At 46.0% G+C, this 27,117-nt stretch overlaps 9 protein-coding genes across 9 annotated transcripts; 3 read left to right on the top strand and 6 right to left on the bottom strand.

The window, feature by feature from the left end:
• Window positions 1-3,812: 3,812 nt before the first annotated feature.
• On the bottom strand, window positions 3,813-6,095 carry A1O5_13412 (uncharacterized protein; the record flags this gene model as incomplete). The annotated part of the gene is made up of 10 exons (XM_007753978.1): window positions 3,813-3,993; window positions 4,042-4,267; window positions 4,325-4,755; window positions 4,810-4,867; window positions 4,924-5,170; window positions 5,220-5,371; window positions 5,433-5,642; window positions 5,717-5,788; window positions 5,837-5,918; window positions 5,979-6,095. 10 exons carry the CDS (start codon window positions 6,093-6,095, stop codon window positions 3,813-3,815), a joined length of 1,776 nt encoding a protein of 591 aa, XP_007752168.1.
• Window positions 6,096-9,381: 3,286 nt separating this feature from the next.
• On the bottom strand, window positions 9,382-10,164 carry A1O5_13413 (cytochrome P450 oxidoreductase; the record flags this gene model as incomplete). The annotated part of the gene is made up of 1 exon (XM_007753979.1): window positions 9,382-10,164. The coding sequence occupies one exon, from the start codon at window positions 10,162-10,164 to the stop codon at window positions 9,382-9,384; it is 783 nt and encodes a 260-aa protein (XP_007752169.1).
• Window positions 10,165-10,263: 99 nt separating this feature from the next.
• Window positions 10,264-11,148, bottom strand: A1O5_13414 (uncharacterized protein; the record flags this gene model as incomplete). The annotated part of the gene is made up of 4 exons (XM_007753980.1): window positions 10,264-10,596; window positions 10,664-10,687; window positions 10,740-10,952; window positions 11,008-11,148. The coding sequence occupies 4 exons, from the start codon at window positions 11,146-11,148 to the stop codon at window positions 10,264-10,266; spliced, it is 711 nt and encodes a 236-aa protein (XP_007752170.1).
• Window positions 11,149-11,692: 544 nt separating this feature from the next.
• Window positions 11,693-12,274, top strand: A1O5_13415 (uncharacterized protein; the record flags this gene model as incomplete). The annotated part of the gene is made up of 1 exon (XM_007753981.1): window positions 11,693-12,274. One exon carries the CDS (start codon window positions 11,693-11,695, stop codon window positions 12,272-12,274), a length of 582 nt encoding a protein of 193 aa, XP_007752171.1.
• Window positions 12,275-12,415: 141 nt separating this feature from the next.
• A1O5_13416 (uncharacterized protein) lies at window positions 12,416-12,694 on the bottom strand (the record flags this gene model as incomplete). The annotated part of the gene is made up of 1 exon (XM_007753982.1): window positions 12,416-12,694. One exon carries the CDS (start codon window positions 12,692-12,694, stop codon window positions 12,416-12,418), a length of 279 nt encoding a protein of 92 aa, XP_007752172.1.
• Window positions 12,695-13,103: 409 nt separating this feature from the next.
• Window positions 13,104-13,330, bottom strand: A1O5_13417 (uncharacterized protein; the record flags this gene model as incomplete). The annotated part of the gene is made up of 2 exons (XM_007753983.1): window positions 13,104-13,277; window positions 13,316-13,330. The coding sequence occupies 2 exons, from the start codon at window positions 13,328-13,330 to the stop codon at window positions 13,104-13,106; spliced, it is 189 nt and encodes a 62-aa protein (XP_007752173.1).
• An 847-nt stretch (window positions 13,331-14,177) lies between these two features.
• A1O5_13418 (cytochrome P450 oxidoreductase) lies at window positions 14,178-16,262 on the top strand (the record flags this gene model as incomplete). The annotated part of the gene is made up of 7 exons (XM_007753984.1): window positions 14,178-14,330; window positions 14,400-14,452; window positions 14,547-14,709; window positions 14,765-15,007; window positions 15,086-15,280; window positions 15,362-15,738; window positions 15,797-16,262. 7 exons carry the CDS (start codon window positions 14,178-14,180, stop codon window positions 16,260-16,262), a joined length of 1,650 nt encoding a protein of 549 aa, XP_007752174.1.
• A 1,141-nt stretch (window positions 16,263-17,403) lies between these two features.
• A1O5_13419 (uncharacterized protein) lies at window positions 17,404-18,424 on the bottom strand (the record flags this gene model as incomplete). Its single annotated transcript, XM_007753985.1, has 3 exons — window positions 17,404-17,502; window positions 17,592-17,934; window positions 17,985-18,424. 3 exons carry the CDS (start codon window positions 18,422-18,424, stop codon window positions 17,404-17,406), a joined length of 882 nt encoding a protein of 293 aa, XP_007752175.1.
• A 2,461-nt stretch (window positions 18,425-20,885) lies between these two features.
• A1O5_13420 (uncharacterized protein) lies at window positions 20,886-22,794 on the top strand (the record flags this gene model as incomplete). The annotated part of the gene is made up of 2 exons (XM_007753986.1): window positions 20,886-21,535; window positions 21,588-22,794. The coding sequence occupies 2 exons, from the start codon at window positions 20,886-20,888 to the stop codon at window positions 22,792-22,794; spliced, it is 1,857 nt and encodes a 618-aa protein (XP_007752176.1).
• Window positions 22,795-27,117: the final 4,323 nt, after the last annotated feature.

Raw genomic sequence — 27,117 nt, forward strand, 5'->3', positions numbered from 1 at the left:
TATTTATAAGAAAAGGTCTATATATAGCAACCATTAGGTTAGGAAGACCTAAAACACCCTAATAGGGTATGTCTATTATTAAAAGCTTTATATGGGCTTAAATAATTAGGTAGAGAATGGGAAATCTACCTAAAAAGTCTCTTACGAGATCTAGGTCTATTCCCACTAAAGATAGATCAATCTATCTACTCGAATATCGACCAAACGGTTATCTTAATGGCCTATATCGACGATATCATCATTATATCTCCAGAAAAAGCAAAGATTAACTCCTTATTTAAAGATCTATCTAGATCTATAGAAATAAGGAATCTAGGAGATATAGATGAATTTCTAGGCATTAAAATAACTAGAAATCGCGAGGATAAGACCTTATCTTTAAGCTAAGGCCAATATATTAAAAAAATACTTAATAAATAGCTAAAAGATAAAAGGCCTATAAAACTCGCTAGTTCTATTCTAATAGGCTTAAAATTTAAGCCTATAGAAGGAGACGCAAAACCTAAAGATATAAAGGAGTTCTAATAGTAAATAGGAGCCCTTATATATCTTACTACGAAGACTAAACTAGACCTAGCCTACCCAGTAGGCTATTTAGCTAGGTATATATCTAATCCTAGTCCTAGACACTTTAAAGTACTTAAAAGAATCTAGGAATACCTATCTAAAATAAAAGATCTAGGTCTATTCTATTAATCTATATCTACTAGTATTAAATGCTATATAGATTTAGATTAGGGAGGTAATATAGGTACTAGAAGGTCTACTACTAGTTATCTATTTATCTTCCGCGGCACTCCTCTATCCTAGAATTTAAAATTACAGCGTATAGTGGCGCTAAGTTCTTACGAAGCCGAATATATGGCCCTAAAAGAGACTATAAAAGAATAACAGTATATTAAGGCACTACTAAGCGAGATAAAAGAACTATTATAATCTAATCTCGCTATAGAATGTCTAAATATATATACTGACTTAAACTCGGCTATAGAACTAGCGAAAAACTCCGTATATCACGCTAGGACTAAGTATATTAATATATAATATCACTATGTACGCGAAAGCATTCAAAATAAGCTAACTAAGCTTATATGGACACCTATAAAGGGTTAACTGGCCGATGGTTTAACTAAGTCTATAACAACTGAAAAATGGATCGCCTTTATTGAAGAAATAGGCTTACGAAACCTAGGCTAGTAAAGAGCCCTAGATATCTATAGACTATTCAACAAGTCTATAAAAATCAATCGAAATAACGATATTTCGAATATAAGCTAAAATATAGCTAAAAATAGCTATATTTAGCTTAAGGGGGTGTGTGGAATATCGCTCTCTAAAGGTTTATATTAAATCTTTAGTCACGTGATTAAATACGAAGTTTAAGTTCGTATTTAGACCTAGAGTCTATGAAATCACGTGACTAGTGCGATATTAATTCCGCACTCTATTAAATGATTAGTCGTACTTACTAATGTTGATTTGAAATCAACATTTTAAGGGTCTTAACTGTGGACACTTATTGTCTATATAAAGACCTTTACCCTCCCTAGGTAGATAGTTATCTTCAAGTTCTTTAATAGTTACTTACCTACCTATAAGGTTTACGATCTATATGAGCCTTACTATCTATACATTAGATAGTTCTCTAAGTCCTTCGAATAGATTTCTCATAGAAAGAATAGTAAAATACGTAAATAAGAAACGAATCGAGAGACCGCTTTTAGAGAAGAGAAATCCCGTCTACCTTTTACGAAAAAATATTAAAACGAAACGACTAAGCGGAAAACTAAACTATATAAAGCTAGAACTATTTAGAATTAAAGATAAGCTTAGAGAAGTTATATATCGACTAGAACTATTGAAATATATACGTATCTATAATATATTTTATAAAGTACTTCTTAAACTAATACTAAAGAACGCTTAACTAATTAAAATACTATCGCTAAATAAGAAACTAACACCAGAGAAATATAATGTTAAGAAAATTCTTAAAAGACGCGTTATACGTGGCACCCCGTAGTATCTAATTAAAGAATTAGATTACGATGAATATAAAAATAGCTAAGAACTAGAAACTAATCTTTCGAAGGAACTTCTAAAGAAAATAAAGAAGAACCACCCGGAGTGATTTTAACTAATATAGTCTCTTAGTTAATTTACTCAACGCTCGAAGCGTCGAATTAAATAAAATTAGACTTAGCTAAAGCCATCTCTTCGAATATAAATAGTTAATCGAAAATCTCTAGTACTTATATCTTACGATATAGTATACGGCTAAATACGTCCTCTAAACGAGCTAAAGAGTCTTAAAGACCGGAGTCTTCTTTCTTCACCCGGGCTAACTTTAGTTCGGAAGAAATTACTACTATCTAGATCTTAGCTAAGATACGACGAGCGTCTAATATTATCTTACGTAACCGGGTAATCTCTTTTCATTTTACCCGTGACTTTATAATTAATTATTTCTTTTATTCCTTTATCTTTCGAAACTCTTTCATCGAAAAAGTGTTATTTTACTTTCGTTGTCGCCGTAGACACTCGGTATAAGAGGACGATTACTTCCGATCATAATAATAAACTACTCCGTGATTAATATATTCGATATAGGCCACTATTATAAGATTATCGGGATCGAAGGAAATAAAATCGATTAACTCGATACGACGCTTACTTTACGTTCTCATAGATTTAGTAAAACGACGAGATTTAACTATACGAAAAGACTATATAGTTAGCCATTAAAAAATAGAGAAAGAAGAAAAAACTAGAAAGAATAGAGTGAGCGCGGCCTACCTTAAGTACGTTGAGAATAATGAATAAAGTAAAAGAGAAATAATGTTAGATATAGCCTTTTATACGACCCTAAAGTAAGGTAACGAGCGAAAAGTCTGCCGAACGAGGTAGCCTAATAAGATTATAAGCACGACGTAAGGCTAAGAATACGTACGACACGTGACTTCCCAAAAAGAAAAGAATTAATATATCGATATGCTGGTATGCTGATATGGCCACCATATCAACATATTAACATACCATTCTCAGTTGCCTGTTCGGGAAACCCTTACGAGTATATAGCTACGCTCACTACCCTCCCATAGTTACACTCTCTTCGTAGCCAACTCATGTTAACTACTAAACTATACCGTTCTTAGTGACATAGACTATTCATACCTTGTGTTCTCTCCAACTAGTTCATACTATTCAAGGATTGTTACTAGGAACCCTAACCTAGTTAGGCCCCGGTAGGAACCTTAACACCCTATAGGACACAACTTCACCTTAGATACGTACTCTCCCCGATAGTAGTATTAGGAAGAACGGTTCATAATAAATAGGCCCCGAACCCTTAAGGATCGCTCAAAAAGACTGAGAATCCTACGATAATCACTACAGTATTCTGGGCCTATTAGTTAAGTAGTTAGTTTGTTAATCCATAACAGCTATATTATATTACGGTAATATGGCTATTAGGTCGCGTAACTAGGGTCCTATATAATAGTATAGAGGGATAGGTAGCATGGCATATAATTCCGCTTTAACGGCGATATAATTATCAGTAAGGGGTCAATAAGTAGGTTTTGATGTATCTTCTGGCCTGTCTTAAATTTTGTAATACTTGACTATTATCATACTTAACTATTGTCGTACTGTCCCCTTATAACTCAGCTCAGAGGTCCTTTTCTTCAACACTTTGGCAGGGTTTATCTCGCGCCTTCCTTCGTTGCACTTCACTTCACCACAAGCGTTCTCCGCCGCCCCAATACTTTTCACCAGCTAAGCACAAGGTTGGTCAAATGCCACCGAGGCCATCACTTGCGTTGAACCTGCTTTTCCTTCGGAAAGAGCGGGAGGAACGGTCGCTTTGAGCCTCCAATGTCAACGGCCAAATGTTCTCCTTCTGCGCCCATCATGAATGGAGTCACGTCCTTGGTGAAAAGTGCAAAGATAGTAGAGATGATTCCCCCGACCATGCCGACGTAATAAACGATGCTGTAATTTTCGTCAGTCATATTCGAAAAGGCAACGGCTGAAACTGACCGGAAAGCGGCCGCGTATGTAAGCTTGGTCTCCAGCACCGCTGCTTCAATTATTTTGAGATTAATTCCGGGCACTTTCATTATTGCTGCTTGGTTTCCACTTGCGATTGCGATCAGCAAATCTGGTAGTGAGGTAGCCGGTAGCCCCAATGGGAGTACCGCTCCCGCCACCCTTTTCACTAACGTGGCACCAACTCTAGAGCGAATAATAGTTTGGTAGAAGCCGACTGATGGGTGATTAAGTTAGTTACAGCCATACAACACACCATCTTTTTGAAACTTACTTCCCATTGCTTGACCCACAGTCCGGGCTAAGTTCAGCAGACCTGTGGAGGTACCAATAAGCCTGTTGGGGCTTCCAAACTGGACCATCACGACCAGGAGGATCATAATCCATCCAACAGCGAACCCTCCGAGACAAGTGAATGCAAGGCCTGACTTAACAGACTTTGGCGTCAGTGTGGCCATAACGCCAACGAAGACGGTCAGCACAAAGCACAGAACGGCCAGCTGGAGATTCGTATGTCGTATCTTTCTCATGAAGAGCCCTGCCGCGAGCATGCCAACCACGCTTGCAATCCCGTAGGGGAGAACATCGACGCCAACTCTGTATGGATCTGTGCTATAGAGAGCCGATATCTGCCCAGTGAAGATAGTGGACATGGAAAATAATGCAAAGGACTCAAAAGTAGCAACTACAATGACTGTAAGGAACCTGAAAAGAGTTGGTGAGCAGCCCCGGGCGATAACGCAAGTCGCGGATACTTACCCTCTACCGTTTCCAAGGACGACTGGGGGCCACATCGGGTTCTTGGCCTTTGTGAAATCTAGTTTCAAGAAATGTAAGCCGCCTCTCCATGGCACTTGTGGGGACCTGTCTTACCCCAGAGAACAAGAAGAACAATAAACAGTAAGGCAAGGCACAATGACACCAATACCGCCGAATTTCCCCAACCGTAGGTTCCGAAGCCAGTCCAGCCAAAACAGAGGGCTACGCCGGCCAGAAAGAGCTGGGAGAGATTAGCCAACTTCCTCGAACGCTGGTTTGGCAGGTTCAGTACGGCATAAAGCAAGATCCCAACGTAGTCAATGTGCAGAATTGTTGTGGGTCGTAGTGTACGATCAACAGGCTGATTATCTCGTCAGTAAAATAACGTTGGTGCAGGGGAGGCCGCTTACTGGTCGGTAAAAGAGGAGCGTCATGACAAGGGCAATGCCAGAGAGTACGATATTGAGATAGAAAACCCAGCGCCAGGTGGCATGTGTTGCCATGGCGGTTCCGATCAACTGCCCGCAGGCAATAAAGGGGAAGGGGGAGATTGTCAGCAATCCTGCCGCGCCGCAACATTGTGAGAGTCTGTTCCTCCATCTGTGAGGGGGAGGCGTGTTCACCTTGAACCAGCGACCTGTGTTTATGCCGAAAGATTTCGGATATGATCGCCACCGCCTGGAATTGACAACCTGCTCCCAATCCTAAGATAGCCTGGCCAAGTACAACAACCCAGACAGAGTGCGCAGTGGCGCCAACAATTGCTCCGATCAGTGCAATCAAATTGCCCACAGCCAGAATGTTCCTTCTGCCGTACTGATCGCCCAGACTCCCTGTTCAAGGAGACCAGTTAGGCTTCGTTCGACAAAGGCAAGACTAGACACAGGACAAATAATGGAAGCCTTACCAGCGACGCTCCAGGCAAAAACGCTGGTCGCAATTTCCGCAAGTGCGATCCACCAGTAGTATGACCTCAACCCTGGCTCCTGATTCAGTACAGCTGTATCCACGGACATGATCCACTTACCCAGCCTTGTGTTGGTAGTGGCCTGAATCACAGGTGGGAGAGATGCGATCTCTAGGGCGGCGATGTAGCCGATAACGATACTCTAAGGAGTGAGAGACTCCATCAGTGTTTGACCACCCTCTTGACGGGAGGGAACACGTACCGTGATCGACAGGTATGCTGTTGGACTTTTCGGCGACGGGTTCGTGGAAGTTGTGGTCTCCAGGTCCAATTTCTCCTTATCCTCGAACCGTGATTCAATAATGACCTTCGACTCCATGATGGCGCTCGTGGTTAGGTTGATTTGAATGAGGTACTGACGTTGCAATTGTCAAATGAGACTTTGGGTCTGGGACAATAAAAGATTGAATGGATTTGGCGTTCTCAGGACAGCCGATGGCCTTGTTTATCTCTCCGATCACTCCAAGCTTGGACACCGATGTGTATCGGGCTCGGGGAAGACTTGATGGCTAGTGAAGAGGCTCTACTAACCAGAGTTGGCGTGGAAGATAGAAGATCCTCTGTCGGTAAGAGTAATTTCACTGAGGAGTTCCCAAGGCCGGCGAATTGATTCGGGCAATCTCGTGGGGAAGTGTCCCGGAGTTTGATTCGGCCAGCACGGCTCAACTTACTGCGATACATTCTCGACAGCATTCACGATGCTCGAGTCGGTTTGACGGGGCGAATCACTTCGCCATTGAAGGATTGGGCTGCTTACCTCGATATCCCAACGAATACAATCCGGAAGGCTACTTAGTTCACTGCGGAGCAGGACTGTAGGTGGTCCGTCTCCCCGTGGGTGATCCCCCGTTGAGCAATCTCAACCCCGGTGGCAACATCCTTTTTCGACCGATGGGGTTCGGTGCCTTGATCCCTAGCGCGATGGCCGTGCAAAACAGGTCCCCCTCCGGCCTCGGATCCGGGGATATCACACCGAATTCTGCGACGGCAAGGTGGCACCAGCGACTAGTTAATAATCCATCATATAAATATATATATATAATAATTATTAATATTTTTTTATTAATGAAATAGATTTAAAATAACTAAACAATAAAAAAACTGAATTACATTTAAATGAAATTATTATCCACCCCGCATTTTTATGCTTGGTGCATATGGATCTGCGCCACGACTTTTTGGGGAGAATGTCCAAACACCAGGCAGGCGCATCGTCGACTGGGGAAGGGACACCACGGGGTCTGTGACACGCCAACTGAATGTTGCTCCATCTCCCCTAGTCCCTTGGCCGCTGGTGCCGTTCCGACAATCAAAAGGCGACGATGAATCCAGTGCTGCGCGCCGAAGCATCTTTGTTGGCAGTCTCCTAAAGAGACATCCTCTGTAACTTTGCAGAGAGGAATCATTTTAATCGATCAACAAGAATATGAAGTTGGGACACTTATCGTGAGACCCTTTAATCTTTGTTTGACATTAGGCAGAGCTACAGAGAGTGGCGTTTACTCTTTGAAAGTCCGCTCCTAGAACCATCATACCCTTGAGAACGACTCGGGACGGCGGGCTTGGCAGGGGGTGGGTCTACCAATAGTCGGTGTGAGCACGTTTATATGAGGATTTAGCCTATGAAGAGCTCTTTATTATTACCATTCTCTATCTGTAAGAGATGACCTCGCCGTCGCTAGATACCTCGTCGCCGCCACCCCGCTGTCGCTCACTTCCCTCTGTAGGCCTCTTGAGACTCGTGAATGAGGCTTTGTGCACGTGATTCCTGGTATCTTGCAGTATGATGCCTCTTTCTCTTGCCTGTGCCTTCTCCACTAAGGTATATAGGAGATATTGACGCTAATAACTCTATAGCGATAGGAGAGCCCTCTGGCGAGGGATTACGGCGAGGTCTAGGCTTCTTAGGAGTGCGTAGCGGTAGGCGGCGAAAGGAAGGAGGAGTCTCTACTGGCGCCGCTCGAGGAGGAGTCGTTAATACAGGAAGAGGTGTTGGCGGACGAGGCTATAGGGTTACGGGATAAGGCTATAAGCGCTGAGTTCAATAAGTACCTTAGTATATAATGAATCTCTCTTATCTTGGCCTTCTTTTTGCTTCGGTGGATTAGATGGCCAATCCTTAGACCTAGTACCTATCTTTATGATATCGAACCCCTGAGATATTACAAAGGTAATAAGACGGCGCTCACCTTCCTCTATAGCATTAAATACTTCGCCAGACTAAGGAGGAAGCAGATAAACAGAAGGATACGCATTGACGTAGCGCTCAAGAGCAGGAATGAGGTAGGATGGGCACCTAGGCGGCGCTCTCCAAGCGGTAGGCTGAATGGAAGACATTTGGAGTAATTTGTTTAGTCAGAGCCCTCAACACCAAGGCTTTCTATATAAAATAAGCGACGACGACGTCAATTTGAGCGACAGTAAGGTCCGCGTAAAACCTTTTCGAGTCCTTGAATTTGTGTGCGTGCAAGAATCTCGCACCACCTAAATTTGGTGGGAGCAACTTCAACTTGGCACACTCAGGACCCACCCGCTGTGTACGAAACCCGCTGCCAAGCCCGCTGTCCCGACTCCCGAGTCGTCCTCACACCCTTGGTACATCATCTATTAAAGCTTGTAGCCACCAGAGCAGCACGTACGTAATTGTATCTGGCTGCAGCTGTCCAAGTCATGGTGGGTGCCAAGACCTAGGTGCTTAAGTTAAACTTTCAACTGGGAGTTTTTGACCCGAGGATCCAATGTCTCGCGGGGTCGGGAAAGTTGCTATTATAGTTCGGAGCTTTCCTCCGATATCTGGGTCCGCGACGACGTCAACAAAAGCGTTCTGGCATTGACTAGGGAATGCAGGATTGGGGTGGCTCGTCTCTAAAGCCAAGGGGATCAGCGCGAAACCGGGAGTCTACTCTCGTGTGCTCTCAGACGGCATTGTGATGATGAAACTGTGTCCGAGACGCTTTACTAGCATAGATCCTGGCATATACCGAGGCGCAGGTGCGTCCACATGAGTAGGAAACGAGGAAAGGAGGGTGTGAGACGGACGCACCTCGAACTGGGTGGCAATTGCTTTCTGGAAAGGCAGAGTCTGTAGAGGCTCTAACTAGCGGGAGTTTCTGGACGATTCTTACATAGCCGTGTTCTCCTCGTTGGGAAGGGCTGCCAGAGGCCAACGCGTGTCCAAGTGATGTGCGAACAGTCATGGTCTCCATATTTACACTTTCAATGGACTACACTAATGGACTTCAATTTCCGTCCCAACCTTGATCTCGTCCACCAATATTTGCTCCTCAAGATGGACGCTCTTCTTCAGAGCTTATCTCCAGAATGAAACGCTACGATCCAAGCAAGCACGTACACCAACCCAGAGTTCCCTAATCAATATGAACTTTTATCACTAGAACTAGCTGTCTTGGTCTTTCTATTGCCTAGATAAGCGCATTATCGATCAATCCAGACGACCTTCGGTTAGCTTTCTTTCCATATCGTCTAATCCTGTTCACATTCGATGGACCAACAGAGAGCGAGAAAGTAAACCAAGTTACTATTGTAGAACTAAGATGAATTCTCTTCCCGTCGACTGACATTTTGAGACTTAGCGGCAGACTGTCTTACGCTTTCCACTGTTTGGTGACCGGATCCAGCAGCTCCTCTTCAGCCTGCTTCCATTCCACCCGGATAAGTCCTGCTCTCTTCTCTGACCTCGGGGTCAACCGCGCTTTGAAAGGGGTGGGCATCACAACAAAGCCAGACGTATAGCTATCCGTGTCTGGGATAATAAGTCGCCCGTCTGAATCAGCGGCCGGATTAACATCGAAAGCCCACACCAAGCGGGAGATCCCGAGGAAGAGGCTCCGTTCAGCCACGTGTATACCTTGGCAAAGCCTACGCCCGGTGCCAAAGGTGAAGTGATCACGCTTCGAAACGTCTGATGCCGTTGCAGCGTCTGAAGCGTTCTGAAAGTCATCCTTGTATCTGTCGGGTTCGAAGCGACGAGGGTCAGGATAGCGCGCCGGGTCCATGTTGATCGAGTAGACGTTGTGGATGATGGCTGCGCCCTTGGGGATCTTGTAACCCCGGTATTCGTCATCTTGTATCACGCAGTGTGGTATTGCTCCTGTGATGGCGGGGGGCATCCAGCGCAGAGATTCCTTGACGCACGCACGGATGTATTGGAGATTAGGTTCGTCGTCCATTGTTGGCAGCCGGTCAGGACCAACGACACGGTCAACCTCCTCTTGCGCTTTTTTCATTACCTCGGGAAAGATCACCATGGCTTGGATGAATGCGTACAATGTACTCGAGGTCGTTTCGGTACCAGCTTCGATCAGGTTTCCTGCAAGGTAGCTAGCAGTGGTGTCGCTGAATCCTTCCTTCTCTTGAACCTTCGACATATCCACACACAGACAAGGCCTGGCTTTGCCAACCTTCATGTCGCTCTTGATTCTGTTGTACAGCGCCACGTAATTGCTCGATACCTTGCGATAAAGTCTTCAAGCCTGGGCCTTTCTCGGGACAATGAAGTCGGGTAGCCGTCGCAACACAGGGTAGCAATCAAGGAGAGCCGCCTGGAAGGATGCAGCGATCTCGCTAAACTCTTCCAAACCGTGCAGAATTTCTTTCATCAATGGATCCTCGAGCTGTGGTGTACGACGCCCGTAGACCATGCTTGTTGACAGAGAATTGGCATATCGTTGAAGGCTGGCCAGGAAGCTGTCAGGTTGCTCCAGTAGCTCGTACATCATTTGCTTATTTTCCAACATCTGGTAACGGACATACGACCTGGCGACGTTGACGTTGAGGAGGCTGTTCAGCAACTTTCGAGCCTGTCCATGAGATCAGTTGGCGTATCTTTATACGTTAGACTCAACCGGATGTTCAGGTTTCACGAACCATTCGCCATTGAGGTCCATAGCCCTGTGAGGACAGTCAGTACATCGTATGTGCCAGACTCTGGTTTTGACGTTACCATTGTCAACATGTGGTGATCCTCGCTACACAACTTTGCAAGATATGCATCCATACGGTCGCTGTAGATAGCGCCTCGCTTATCGAGAAGATCCTTCACAACCACATCACTCGACAAGACGATGAATGTCTGCGTGCCAACTATGAGACTGAAGATAGGCCCATACCCCTTTGCCCATTTGTTGAATTGCACATGGGCATCCTTTTGGGGTAGCTGAAACGCGCCAGAGGTCAAGAAAGCCGAGCACGTGCAAGCGGAGAAAACATACTACATGAATGTTCCCAATGATAGGCAAGGTCGGCGGCCCAGGCGGGAAATTCGGCGGCCTCCTACCAAGACGAAGGATCCGACCGACAATTAAGACGAAGGTAATGCAGGCGACAACAATAGAAATGCGACTTTGCTCCATGGCTAGACGAAATCCTAGGCGTAATGATAAAGAACGTCGCAAAAATGGACAACACGAAGGCCGTGTTTGATGTATCTATGACGGTGTTTTGAAATGCACTTATAAGATGCCTGAAACGATATTTTCGGGCTGCCAGCTCCGACCCCGAGTCGCCGAATAACCCAAGACAGAATTAAACCGGTAATGAAATCCTTTGACGCCAAATACAGTTAGCGTTCACGTGATCCGGTATCTCCGCTATTTTCGCCGGCGCGTGGTCCCGGACCGTAGTCGCCAGGGACTCTGATCAGCCAGTTTCGGTTGGAGCAAGTTAGACCAGTTCCGAGGCGAAAGTTCAAAGTTGGGCCAAATGAAAAAAATTTGGTTGACATGTATCAGCACAGCTCAGCCTGGGCGCGGTCAACAACCCAGGCTTGCCGTTTCTTCCTGCCCCAACTTTCGACTGTATACATAGGATCCTGTAGGACACGTTCTCTCTTGCCATAACTGTGATTCAATAACTTCCACTCAATCATATACACATCCAAACTTCAACGTCGCAACAATGACCGTGGACTTTGAGGCCCCAGCAAGGCGGGTTATCCCCCCAACTAAGCTCGCTCATGTGGTCCTTCGAACCAACAATTTTGCAAAAATGGTTGAATTTTATAAAGACTTCCTCGGCGCAGATGTAATCTACGAGAGCGACTTTCTGGCCTTCCTCACATACGACGAAGAGCATCATCGGGTCGCTATCGCGGCGGTCCCTGGCACCAAGGGAAAGGACAAGATGACCTGTGGACTTGAACATCTTGCATTCGCATTTTCCACCATTGCGGACCTCCTGCTGGCATATCGCCAGCGGAAGCAGAAGGGTATCTTACCCCTCTGGCCTGTCAATCACGGACCAACCACCTCCATCTATTACAAAGATCCCGACGGCAATATGATCGAGACCCAGGCTGACAACTTTGATAACCCTGACGATGCAACGAAATTTATGAAATCGAAGTTCTTCTCGGAAAACCCTGTCGGTACGGACTTTGACCCAGAGGATCATATCAAGCGCTTGTCGAATGGGGAGCACGAGTCGGATCTTAAAAAGAGAGTGGAAATTGGCCCTCGCGGCTTACCTGATTTCTTTTAGCATACAATCATCGAGAAATGCACCCGAGGTTGACATGGTGGAGACATTTCAGGATAGCGTATTGCTGTGCTGCATCATATCAGCGGACTGGTGGTCATTCGTTTCGAAATATTGTTACGATTGAAACTTAGGCAGAATGAATTATGTACTCGTTTTCAGTATGTCGGAAGGAAACGAAGACTCTTCTATGTGTTTCTTGTAATTGAGTCCGATTCCATAGATGAGCGGGACACTTTCCAGAGGGCAGAGAACCTCTGCGATCTGTGCTTTTTGGGATCCAGGTTTGAGATTCCATGGGTCGTCCCCTTCCAGAATGGTGGCAGTCTGCCCCACGAGATCTATGGTGTTTGCAACATCGCCATAGTGAATTTGACCACCGGGGTCCTTGAAACGGACAAGACAAGAAAAGTTGGCAGACATGGCATAGAAGAGGGAAAAGAGCGGTGTGTTGATTCAAGCAATTTTTATGATGAGGGCCCTTGTTTGCTTTTTGACTGGCCGTGAAGGTTCGAGAAAGCCGGTTTACTTGCCCTTCCCGGTCGAGTTCTGGTTAGGCGCCAAGGTCACATGTCTCAGGCGTGGTTCGGCTTGTGGACCATTTCCCATGAATACAAGTACGTGAGACCGCGATATTATCCTGGAAATGATCAAGGAGGGATGCGGGGGCGACGCATATCAAATTCGTTCAACGTCTTTCCTGATACTGTTGCATCGTGGCTGAGAAGTATATACAGGTTAACTTCGTCAGACTAGTACCACGAGCTTTTTCCTCTGCTTTTGTAGATGAAAATACATAGTTGTTCGGGCGCTGAAATGAAACATGAAGTCTCTAGAATGGAGTATCTGTCCTCTTCCCAATCTTAGGCCTCTTCTTAATGCTCTTCTCATCTTCTCCCGATTCGAGCCTACAGATCAAATCTTCGGGATCGAAGTCAACGCCAATGGGATTATCCGCAAATTGTTGAGACACCTTAAAGGCGATCGCATCCTCATTAGTGTCCACCTATATCCCGTTTCCATCCAGGTCTCGGTAGTACATACTCGCGGTAGGACCATGGTTGACAGACCGAAAAGGTAGAATACAGTGGGCTTTCCTCTGGCGATATGCCAGAGCTAGATCTCGTAGAGTGTCGAAAGTAAAGGCGGTATGAGCAAGCCCGGCCGATTCAGAGATTCTGTCTTTGACGCCGGGGGGGATTCCAATAATGGCTACTACGATGGTGCTCATCGTCATAAGTGAGGAAGGACAAAAATGCGTTCTCATAGCTAGCTTCAGCACCCAAGAAGGTCCTGTGGAAGTCCACCATGGCCTGGAACTTCTCGGCCTTCATTTTCAAGACTACGTGTGCGAGCTTTTGGGGTTTCATCACTGCCAGTCCGGCGTTATCGAAAGTAATCGTCAATGTCATCTGTCGATTGCCTCCATTTTAAAGTGTAGAGGTGGTGTGACGAGAATCTAATCTGTGTAGAGCTGACGACACACGATCTCTTTGACTTGTGGATTTCTTTTGTTCGGGCTTTAGCAAAACGATAGCTTCGTCGTGGCGTCGCATTGCGCTCCTTGGTCCCTTCCCGTGTCACTTCGGTTCGGCTATGATGTGCATGGCAACAGCCAGTCGGAGTAGTGGCAATGGAATTTCGGCGGCTTGTGCCCCGAAGCCTAAACCTCTTTTTGTTGTAAGATGTCTAATCATACCACCCCTCCGCAGGTGCCCGCAATGTCGGAGGGGGGAACCGAGCTCCGCAAATTCCAATCCTATTTATGGCTAGCTTAGTCGACAGTCTATCATCAGCCTGCTCAGCACCAGAGACACGAGGACACTGCAAACACAGATGACCCTGCGTTTGATACTGATATCCGGCCAAAGTACAACTTCACCATTCTGGGACTAATCTCATCACAATGTCTCCAGCAATCTCTGTGTCTTTTTGGGCTGTCCCTCTGCTTGTGGGGACAGTCATATTCGTCCTTGTCAATATCTTGAAAGTGGGCAAGAGAGCCCCAGGTCTGCCACCAGGACCTCCTACCATCCCCATACTGGGGAATCTTCATCAAGTGAGCAACATCTTCAGCGCATTAGATCAACTGGGAGAATTCCGGCACTGACGAACACTCGCCATAAAGATGCCAACGAAGAACCCACATCTCCAGTTCCAGAAATGGGCCCAGGAATACGGGTAAGTAACCTCTTCTACCAACACCAAAACGAGACCATAAGCCCTATGCCTCCCTGGACGAATCGTGCGTTCTAATAGCATTGCGTCCTGTCAGACCAATTTACTCTTTGATCCTCGGGACAAAGATCATGATTGTCCTTTCTTCCGACCAGGCCGTCAAGGATTTGCTGGACAAGAAGAGTGCCATCTACTCTGATCGTCCCGACATGTTCATTGCTCAAAGGATTGCCAGTGGTGGATTGCGACTGGTGGTAATGGTACGCAAGCCTGATCACCTATCTCGGCTGTGTTGGACGTTGACAGTTGGTACAGAGATATGGCGACAACTGGCGCATGATCCACAAAATGGTCCACAACATTCTCAATATCAAGGCTGCCGTGACCTATGTGCCATACCAGGACCTTGAAAACAAGATGTTCTTGGATGGCTTGTTGGACAAACCTGATGAATTTCTTAATCACATCCGCAGGTTTAGCTATTCATTGTCCACACAGATGATTTTCGGGTTCCGCTGCCCGGATATCAATGACCCGTACATACAGCAGTTGTTTTGGGTGCGTACAGAAGCCTGGCCCTTTTAGCTCTGCGTGCTTTCCACAACTTGACGAAGATGGACTAACCTCTCCCTCCAGAGTTTCGATCACTGGGGTGAATTGGCCGGAAGCAGCAGCGCCCAATTGGTCGACCTCTATCCTATTCTTCAGAAGCTTCCCAAAGCTATTGCACCGAATGTCAGGTATGCTGAACATTTACACCAAATCGAGAGAAAACTCTACGTGGGTCATTGGTTACGGGCGAAACGGGGACTTGAGAATGGCACTGGTTTGGTAAGAGCCACTTCTACCTCTATCCAATCTTACTCGATGATGAGCCGCTGCCCGAATATCTACTAATGTCGTTCATTTCAGCCGTGTTTCTGTAACGATGTCCTGCGAGTACAGCAGACAGAGAAGTTCACGGATGACGCCGCAGGCTACATGAGTGGTTCTCTCCTAGAAGCCGGATCAGACACCACATCCTCGACTCTGTACGGATTCATCCAGGCCATGATCGTGTGGCCTGAAGTTCAGAAAAAGGCACAGGCAGAGATTGACCGTGTGGTCGGACATGATCGCCTCCCTACAATCGACGATTATGATGAGCTGCATTATATCCGATGCTGTATCAAGGAGAGTTTGAGATGGATGCCGACTGTGATTCTGGGAGTGCCTCATGCAGCGATGAAGGATGATACCTATGGCGACTATATCATTCCAAAGGGTTCGACAGTCATCAATAATGTCTGGTACGTCTATCCTCTATTTTCGTTGATATATTTCCACCGTGCTAACCTCTGCATACAGGGCAATTCACATGGACCCCAACCGCTGCCCTGAGCCGCGTCGGTTCAACCCGGACCGCTTCAAAGACGACTTCACGACCTTGTACCAGTCCGCGAACGGCGATCCAGCCAAGCGCGACAACTTCAACTTCGGCGCCGGTCGTCGTCTTTGTCAGGGCATCCACATCGCCGAGCGCTCCATGTTCCTAGGCATTTCCAGACTCCTTTGGGGATTCAACCTATCCAAACCGCTGGACAAGAACGGCGTTCCCATCACACCTGACATTGACGACCTCGTCGGCAACATCACAGTGCAACCTCGAGACTTCAAGGCCGTCTTCGAACCCAGGTCTCCAGGAAAAGTCAAGATCATACGCGAAGCCTGGCGCGACTGTCAGGACCTGCTTGACCCGGAAACGAAGCAATGGAAGAAGATGCCTGAAGGAATGGCTTTAAGCACGTGGATGCCTGAGAAGATTGATGTGTGAAGGAAAGGAGTTTCTTGGTTCGTCAGACCGGGCTTGATGGACTGGGATTTCTAAACTGACTTAAAAAGGGTGGATGAAGAGGGACTCGCCAAATTGGACTTTGAATAATGGTCGACGTCGCCTCCATCGCTTACTGTTGGGTGTTGCTCAATCGCAGGCAGGGGCTTGTCAACAAGGGGCTCCTGAGATATCTTGGTCCAGAACGGAAAGCAGGGGCAGCGATCTGTCGGACATAGGTCCTAGTCATACCAAAGTGACGAGCCAGCCACACATTTCGGCCGTGGCAAATGATATAAGACATTGCTTCTCAAATGTCGTAGAAATCAGGCACCTTTCGGCCTGCGTCCGGTCTCAGATCCTTGATCCAAGAGTCTGCATTAGTAACTGAGCTAGAAAAATGTTTTGCCTAGGGGGCCTTGGTGCCGTTTCAAGAAGTCAAAATACGTAGACCAAAATCCGTAATGGTGCAGGCGGCCCCTCCCCCAAAAGAGGGTATGCCCTGAAGCTGGCTTCCAGCATTGTAGCAAGACATGGTGAACGCAGAAGAATGGCTTTCGAACGTTTTTGTTCGGGTCTTTGGGCGTATCACGTCAAAATCATGAGTGCTGGGAATGATACTAGCCTTGCTTGAAGGCGAGATTGGTGGACTTGTACAGAGAAAATGGCTGTTCAGCCGGCCGGTTTCTTTGAACCGTTGTAGATTGGAAGATCCTCGCCAGCAGACACACAGCCTGACCCACAATTTCCACGAAGCCGGATATATAGGACGCTTTGACATACAATTCGGCATACACAGCATCATGAATTTATGGAAAGATTGGCCACACCCTATTTCCCAGAGGATTAGATTGATGTAGACGTTCACAAAATGAAGGTTGTCACAATGTTCATACATAACATGTTATTCACTGATACCATAGAGCACATGCGGCAGAAATCAGCTGAACCCTGTTATCCTAGACCCGTGAAAGTCGTCTTGTTTCAGCCGGGGGTGGAGGAGTGGTTTGTCTTCTGGCTGGGAAGAAAAAGACAACGAGATCAATTCTGATAACCTCGACAATGGCTTTGGACTCTCTCAGCACCTCAATTGGCATGGGCCAGGTGGCAGAATTGCCAAAGTTTGCAATACTAGTAGACAAAGTTAGATGACCGAAAAATCCATCATGTTGTCGTCAAAGCCACCAGGAAGAAATGTACTCCAGTTTTCCAATTCGAGATCAAAAAAAGAGTTCGCGTAGCCCTGAAAAAGACAGCAAAGTCAGCAGCCCAATCTCCAAGTAGACTTTTGAAAGCTGCCACACCAAGCAAGGCAGGCCTAGGGGAACTCACGGCGGTGGGATCATCAGATTGTAGATCTTCCCCCAGGACATTCCGATCCGTCATTGTATCAGACATGTCTTGTGGGAATCGAGAGAGGTCTGCCTCAGTACTGACGCTATCGTTGCCTGCATAGCGTCGAGACGCCTTTTCTACAGCTTCATGGGCCAGCGCGGCCATCTCTTTCGCAAAGCTGAAGGAAATTTCTGAATCTGTTGCAAATTGCATCCGGGCGAAGTGTCCAGCGCCCACGTCCATCAGCGCGAGGTCTGACTGAATACGAGGCTGTTGAGGAGTTTGTAGAATATAGATAAAGAGGTTGATAAGAGCATAGATCGGCCCGAAAAAGCTCAGCCTGGAAGTACTTGTCAGCATTTAGTGCGTCACGAAAATCATTAGACTCACGGAACAGGAGTGCTAGCGTCGAAGTGTATGTGTTCAGTTGCTAGGATGGCGTTGCGGCAAGTTTCGGCCACCATCTGAGTAGATTTCTCTACCTGATTGCGAAGCGCAACATGGGGGGTCAAGCCAAGCATGCCCCGACTCCAGGGGTAAGTCAGGGCAGTATGGATATCGAGCGTTACGTTGAAAAAGCCGTATCGGAGATACATGAGCTGTTGAAGGGTCATTCCGGCCGGCGGTCGGTTAAGTTTGATAGGAGAATCGAGGACAAGGATAGGGTCTACTGATCGCTTGAGAACATTGAGTTGTTCGTCCAACTCAGCGACCGATCTGACCAAAAGCTCGGCACCCTGCTGATAAGCTCGAATAGTAGAGAGTCTTTTGGACACCAGCGATGATAATCGAGCCAGTCTTATCAAAATACTGAAGTATTGGAGGTTCATGGTGCTGCCGGGAGGAACTTGTGTAGGTACTTGGCAATTGACGTCGTCATCGTCAATGAGCTGGAAGTAGAATCAGCATAATTCTCAGTGTGCTTAAGGGTTGGACAAACCGAATGGCGCCCAGATTGGCAAACTATCTGCTTCTCTAGACAATATGCAGCCCAAAATAGACAGCTTCTGAGGGTGTTTTCGTGCTCAGTCAAGTTCCATGATGATACCGCTTGTCGATGAAGCCCCTTAGCCACAGCCAGTCGCAAGGCGTTGGTACAAAGTATATACTCAAGACAAGGACTGCCGATATTTTGGGAGTAGTAGGCCTATATCATGTCAATTCGGCATCTTCTCCTAACTTGTTCAACGACTCCTCTCACCATTAATGTTAATGCTTGTACGCCAAGGATTGACGTTCGAAAGTATAAAATTTCGGTATGTGCGGCCAGGGCGTTTTCAAACCATCCCCATGCCGTTTGATTAGCCTCGAAGAAGGACTTATACTTTGAAAGCTTGATCCGACATCCAGAAGCGTAGATAGCGTTACGCAAGGCATACCAAGCTGGATCACTATCGTTGATAGTACCATTAAAATAACTTTTGAGTTGCGCTTCAAACCACGGCCGGTGCACAATGCCTAGGGCAGAATCGAGTCCCTCATCAAAGTACGCTGGTAAGAATCACATCAGCCGATGTTGAGAACGCTCAAGGTTGAGTTTTGGATGTTACCTCGAGTGTACCTCCAGGCAGCTTCCGGGTCTGGCTCTGGTGCTCGCACCGTCGACATTCTCCTTTCAATTTTCAGGCGACGGGTTATGTATGTGGTAAAGGTCGTAGCCGATTCATTGAAGCTCGAGCTTCCTGTCTTTCTTCCGACCCACTGAATTCCCGGTTTTGAACAAATCGACAAGAATGATCTTGGGCCTAAAACCAATGAGCATGGGTAAAAATCCTCTCACATGACTGGTCCATACCATGATATTCCCAATTGGACTTCCCAGCCTCAGTCAGTGAATGAACAACATAAAACTAAGAGCTTTTACGGAATGACCTACTGTTTCACTCGACGAGATACTGCTCCTCTCGCGGATTTCCTCAGGGGTACTCTCCCCGTACCCCGGAATTTCAGAACGGTCGAAAGTGGTGAAAGCTACATATTTAGGATCGCAATCAAAGGTTGAAGAAGTCGTGTCATTTTGCGCAGAGCTTGTTTGAACTAGTGAGACGGGGTTCGCAGCCCCAGGAAGGCTAGGCTTTCGCTGTGGATTTGAGGGCGTAGGGCAGGACAGATTCTCACGCTGACTTTCTGCACTGTTGTTCTCGGACGTATAAGGCGAAGGTGGAATCTGTAACTGGTTCAGTGGCTCTTGATCAGTCGCTCTAGGCAGCATATTGGCGAGATTATTGCTCCACGAGTTTATAGGGTCGTGCGACGGGTTGAGATTTGCGGTGGCAGGCTGAAAATATTAGGAGCGATAGAAGATCAACACATCGAAATACCACTTACTGTAGAAGGTCGTTGCTTGAGCAGTGCTTCGACGAGAGCCAGTCTCTCTGCTACGTCATTGTTTCCACTGCCTCGGTCCTTGTTGCGCCAACGACGTGAACTCGATGATATGCAAGGTTGGTTTCGATCAAGGCAGTTTGCACACGGGCTGTGGTCGTCGCCATTGCCTATATAGAGGATTAGTCAACTGCCTTCAGCTTCGTGATTGTGGCAGCTTACAGCGGATTTTCTTGGCCCTACAGAAGTTGCATGCGACCGAACGCTTTGTTCGTGGATTTTGCGTCGGCTGAGATTGCGAAAGGGCGGAACTGAGCGGTGTTTCTGATGGGAGCGTCATGATCAGGCTCCCATGCGATTGTCAAAGTGTTGGAAATGGTGAGCTGGTGCATAGAGTGTTGGTGAGGTTTTTACCCCGTGCGGGGAGACTTGTGGGTTGGGGTTGAGCGGAGACGGGGACTGAGCGCGTGGAGTGCCTTGGCGAGCACAGGCAGGCTGGAATGACTCGTCGTCGCGAACGGTCCACAGTGCTTCCATTCAAGCGAATTGAAATCAAACGCTGAAGCACCATTGACGCCTCTGCCTCTCTCTCGGGCCGAACTTCCGACCGAAAGGGGCAGCCATCGGCGAGCTGAGCCGCTCGGAATGAGACCTTGGCATTGTCCCAGAACTGCTCACCTACAGAGTGAGTTTCCGAATTGTCTGGAGTATCCTTCTCCGAGCTTTTCAGTGAACAAAAGCACTAACAGAATATAGCCTCTGAAGCCGAAGCCGAAGCCGTCTCTCAGCATCCATCAAAAGGACTTCACTGTTGGATGACTTCTGCCTCGTTCTAGATTTTGGATTTGGTCATCTTCTGCCTCAGCGGATTTTCTTAATTGCTCTGCCCCGGCCCCCCCCCCCCCCCCAAATCCCGTACCCACTCCCCGGCCACAAGCAGTTGGAGCAGTCAAGACAGGCTAAGAAATGGCTCAATCAAACGGCACCAACGGCACCACGCAGCAAGAATCGCATATTTTGCCCAAAGGCACAGTTCTGATTGCAGGAGGCGGCCCAGTCGGTCTGATTCTGGCAAGAGTACTCTCATACTATGGCGTCAAATCCGTTCTATTTGAGCGAAACAAGACCACTACCAGCTGGCCCAAAATGGACCTCACAAATGGGCGCTCCATGGAACTATTCCGCAAACTAGGTCTCGCCGATGACCTGCGACGGCAGGGTGTACTCCCCAATATCGACCAGCCTGTACTGGTATCTTCCGGCCTTTCTAGCAAGGAAGCTATAACAAGATGGGACCTTCCTGGGGTTGAAAGATTTCGTCAACGCATTCAAGAAAACAATGATGGAACGCTGCCGCTGGAACCCTATCAGAGACTCTCTCAGGCAGTATTCGAGAAGTGGTTGAAGGCAATTTGTGACCAAGATCCTTTAATCGATCTTCGATATGGCTGGAAGGTTGAATCTGTCCAGGAACAAGAGGACCATATCAAAACGACAGTTACGAATGCTGACACGGGCAAATCTTCGGTCTACGTCTCGGACTATCTAGCAGGCTGCGACGGGGCCTCAAGTAGAGTCCGAAGATCTCTTGGGTTTCCGTTGGATGGTGGACCAGTGTAAGTCTGCCTGAGCGCAAAGGGTGATCTTATTCCACTGACTGGATCTCAGCCCAACGTGCGTTCTGCTCGTTCATTTCAAATCTCGTGACCTCACCCGTCTTCACAAGCAAGGCCAGTTCTGGCATATTTTCCTGCTGGCAGAGCATGGCGGTTTTGGGGGAGCTATCATATCCCAAGACGAGGTTGATACGTGGACAACTCATCTGTTTCTACCACTGGATGTAGAACCGGAAAAAATTGAATCCCATGAGGCTGTATATAGAGTTTTAGGTGGTATCCATGGGAAGTACCCTATCGAGATTGACCAAATCCTCGTTCGCTCCACCTGGCAACCTCATATAGCTGTTGCGCGCAATTGGAGCAGTCCCAGTCAGCGCGTTCACGTCGCTGGAGACGCTGCGCATCAAAACATCCCCACCGGAGGCTATGGAATGAACACGGGCATCGGCGACGCTTTTGATTTAGGTTGGAAGCTTGCCGCTGTTATCAACGGACAAGCCGGCAGCGACTTACTCAAGTCTTATGAATTAGAGAGAAGACCAGTTGCTCTTCAAAACGTCGAGCGCTCTGGAGTCCATTTCCAGGTTCACGACCAGTTAAGAGAAATCCTATCCGGTGGCGACCCGAATCGTGTTGACGAAGATACGGAGGAGGGACGTCAACTTCGAGCCACCATCCATGAACATTACCAAAGGAACTCTGGTGAGAACAAGGATTTTGGTATCGAAATGGGCTATCGATACGAATCGCCGGTTATAATTCCAGACAAAGATGCGGAACAGCCTATCTGGACACCGGCTCAATACACACCTACCTCGTGGCCAGGTGGTCGGCCTCCGCATATCTTTCTCTCAGACGGCACCCCTATATTTGACAAACTTGGGAAAGACTGGACCCTGCTGGTCTTTGACGAAAATTGTGGACAAGAATTCGTGGGGGAGGCAGCCATATCTCTGTCAATACCCTTGAAAGTGGTCTCTCTCAACGGTGAAGAACTGGCGAAGACATTGTATGAGAAAGCCCTGGTGTTGATCCGACCGGACCAGCACGTTGCATGGAGGACGGACAAAGTACATAGCATGCAGGAGGCGGAAAAAATGCTAAACGTGGTCACGGGAAGGGTCAGGACAAATTTGAAGGTGGGAGAGGAAGCCGCTCTGGCAGAGGCACCAAGGGTGGCATTTACCTCCACAAAGGAAATGATCACGCAGGTAGGGGACTTCAAGCTCGAGAAGATGGGAGCCTTGCAAATGTAGGTAGACTGGCCTGTGTCGTGCCGAGGGCTACAAGGAAATTCCACCAAATACAGTATCTTTGCTTGCTCGCTTGCATCGGGGACGGCGCGAAGGTGGTTCAACGAATTTCCTCCAAGGCTCAACACCATCATATGCATAACCGGTACCGCCCAACATACTGGAGTGGATGTGCCAGATCGAAACTCCCGAGGAGTATAAGCTCCTTACACCGGCTTGAGGCACGTCTCGTAGATGTGTGCCTCTCGTCGGAGGTCCGGAACGTCTTCGCGTCTGGTACCCTTGGCCAGCACCGTATAACTCCCAATCGGGGATCCTCTCGCCACATGAATGTACAATCTTCACAATGACCGAGTCGGTCACGCAGAACATGACGTACCAATCGTTGAAACTGCCCATATTCATCAATCTGAGGGAGATAAAGCAAGCAAGGCCAACACTACACTGGGAACACAGAGGTGTGGTCTGGGCCAATGAGAGGGCAGTTTGAAATTCGCCTCGCTCTTAGATTCGTCTTCTTTCTGTCCTTACAGCATTCATTACTCACCGCTCTCGATTTTGCCAAACACTCCCACCAACGACACCATGAGCACAGACGAACCTCAAGGTACGCAAGTTCCCCTAATTGGAACTTTCCACTCACCATAACTACAAGCAGTCCTCCAACCCCCAGCCAGAACATCGTACACGTCCCTTCTCCCCAAATCCAATCTATGGTCGGTCTGCGCTGTCCTCAAAGACCTCCCGAACCCGCCCCCCGAGAACTCGTCCTCGCCCATTTCATCTTTTTCACTATGTCGAATAACTAGGGATTAAAAACCGCGAAGGATAGCGTAGATTCGGTATCTCAAGAGGAGAATTAATAGTAGACTATACATCTCGCAAATCACTGATTACAATACTTATTCTTCTAGAGTTAAGTTCTCGATTAGATATTCCGCGGTATACGAAAATAGTGCTTATCTACTATATGGCTAAAGGACTTATCAGAGATTTAATATAAGTAGACGACATATCGAAAATTAAGAAGAGCAGACACGAGGCGGATACTATAAATTAAATCGCTTAAGTATTACCCTACGGTACAATCTTTAGGAAGGAAATCCGTACTATTTACAAGAGTACGAAGACCGCGAATCCTTAGAATCGAAGTTTAACCACGATATCGATAAAGTGAAGTTGATCCTCTAAATGGTCGAGTACGAGCGCGCGAGTAATTACACAATCGGTGTCAGCGAGTTCAGCTGGGTCGCGAGGAAGATCTGTCTTGAGGAGATGAAGGCATGGACGCCCGACATTCTGGATGAGAGGGTGGGACTGTGGGAAGCGAATATTTAGCGCCCCGGGAATTGAATAAGGCGGCGACGATTAAGGAGCAGTAGGGTGAGTACTACGGCAACGGGAAGGCAGAGATGAATGGATCAGCCGGGGTGAATGGATATGCGAGGTGATGGGGGCAGGATACGCTGGAACTGGGACGAGTTAGAACGAGATGCGAAGCACAAGTAACAAATGATACCCAGATGGCTATAGATATAGCATTGGTTCTGACTATTCACCCGTTGTTTTCCTTTTTCACTCCCCTGCTCTCTTTCCTTCATCTTTTATTGCTGCCCCCGACCTGGAGATATGCAAAGCCTCACATTCCGCGAGATACTGAATGGCTTTCTACTCATTTTGACCAACGTACAGCGGTTCTATATGTATGTATATCTCCCAGACTTTGCTGTTCGATCCCTACGTACAGTCATATTCCACGTAGCTTCGCGATTCGGAGGCCATAGTTCTCCCATCCCTTTTCCAGACGCGACTGGGTGCCGACTTCGAGATTAATCCTCGTCTCGTAGTAGTGATGATTTGCCGAGTCAAGGATCAGTCACTTACAGCTAAATATATTCTCGAAAGACTAGCTATAGCTATATCTATTATACACCTAGCGCGATATTAATCATAACCCTATTGTAAAATCATACTTAATTCTAAGCGTTACACTCACTATGAACTTCAAAAATACGACTAGATACTAGTCTATACGGATCGCCACTTTCTTACTCTTATTCTCTTTACTATTCTACTTATATACTATATCGTTAATTAGACCTTTCATACTAGAGATAATCTTCGGCCCATTACTAGAGGAGTTTTACTTTTCCACTCAAAGCTTCAACGTCGTATCGATACGATCTAGTAGAATCTTCATCACACTTATATATTTATAAGGATGAATACTCACTATTTTAACGCTATTATTAAAGAAGAGAAAGTCTTTTAAGATAATAGTTTTATCCTTATAGTTAGCGATAATATCTTTCATTATAAGATAAGAGAATAGAGACTCGCTAGAAGAGAGATAGCTAAAAAGATATATACGCGAAGCGCGATAGTAGAGAGTATAGATTATATAGAGATTATATATTTAAAGGGGTCTATATAAAATATTAGTAAATTAGAGCCTCTAGTAGAGATAAAAGAAAAGACGTTATTCTTATACAAAAATAACTTCACTCTTATCCCTTATAATAGCCTCATTATTATCATCCTTATTCTCCATATTAGAAATTTCCTCTTCATTCTTCTCCTCGCTCACCTTCTTACTAAGTTATCCACTTTCACTTATTATCCTCACTTCCCCTCTTAACCCTTTTTATTCCTTCTTCGTTATCCCTCCCATTCTTAACTAATCATTATCCTTACCATCGCCTATCTCTATATCTAAACCACCTAAGAGCTTATCTCTTATAAGATCGTCCGCCGTGTCTCCACTCGCGAAATTCTCGTTTAATCTCCTATAGTATAGGACTCCTCTTATGATAAGAAATTAATTATTAGCGAGTAAATAACTAATCCTGCGTGCGGGACTTGAGACGTTAAACTAGGACCACGAGGGGAATTTATAGATAAGATAGTCACTCGCGAGGAGAAATTTGTCGGGGGAGATTTGGCCCGTATTACGAAAAGTGGATATATATTAAATAGAAGTGTAGTGGTCGCGAAGTTAGTCGAGGCCGAAGCGAAGATATTACATACTTTAACTTAGAAGTGATATTAGCGATGAGTAGAGTTATTATAAGAGAGGAGGTTATGAACTTATTACTTTCACTAGACTGTTTATATTCTCTTTTATTCATCGAGTGATATTTAGGTATTATGAACTTAAGGGAAGTCTAGACCACCGCTATTAATATCGACATCGATTCTTTTCGTAGAAACTACGTAGTCGTTTAAGATTATATTTATATCGTTTATCGGTATAGGGAAGACATTTATTAGCCATTACTATAGCTTTATCTATAAATTTAGGGTCACCATTAGTAATACCTAAGTCGTCTCTTCGTATACGAGCTACGTCGTAGCTATTTATAATCGCATCGAGCTTAATATTTAAGATATAGAAGATATTTTATCGTAAGGATCGCAGTATTAGAGGATATAGCGATGCCGAAAGCGGTGTTATTCGACGAAATAGTTTATACATCCTCACCAGTTAGTAATAGTAACCGCTTTAGCGTAAAGTGGCCGATAGCGGGATCGTAGCGTTATCTTCAGTATATCTTTTCACTATCGCAGCTATCGTAATGAAAAACGACTTCGATAATGTCTTCTATAGTATTAAGATCGACTAAGTTAGATGTTAGACACAGCCTTAAAGGCCCGTGGGCAGAACGTAAGATGAATAAGGAAGGAAGCTTAACCGAATAAGGTAGCCTTAGGAAATAAGGCTAAAAGGGATCACGTGACGTCTAGAATAGGAAAGAGCTGGCCTGTTAATATGTTGGACTAAAGCATACTAATATACTAATATACCATTCTACATTACCTTATTCGGAAGGCCCATATAAGTATATAGCGACGCCCTCTCTCCGGAATAGTTACACTCTCTTCGTAGCTAACTTATATTATCTATTGAACTATATAGTTCTTAGTGATAAGTGACTATTTATACCTTATATTCTTCCTAACTAGTTTATACTACTTAAATTATTACTAGGAACTCTAACTTAGTTAGACCTTAGTAGGATCTTTAATACTTTAGCTACTACTCTTATTATAGAGAATAATCTCTATAAGTAGTTAAGAAACACCGAATTAATCTATCTCGTTTATTAACGAACTAGCACGACGTATAGTACGACTATCTCTTAACGATACTATATCTACTATCGCTAGTACCCCGAGATTAATACTAAGTACCTTAAGAACGATAACAACTACTACCGTACTTACGCTAGTAACTAAGGAAAAGATTAGTAATTCATCTAAGCCCTTTAATGGCGTAGAATCTAAACTTATACTCTTTATTCACTATATAGACTTATATATTCTAAT

This window comes from Cladophialophora psammophila, assembly GCF_000585535.1.
Source record: "Cladophialophora psammophila CBS 110553 chromosome Unknown aczJe-supercont1.55, whole genome shotgun sequence".
In the NCBI taxonomy this organism is placed as follows: Eukaryota; Fungi; Ascomycota; class Eurotiomycetes; order Chaetothyriales; family Herpotrichiellaceae; genus Cladophialophora; species Cladophialophora psammophila.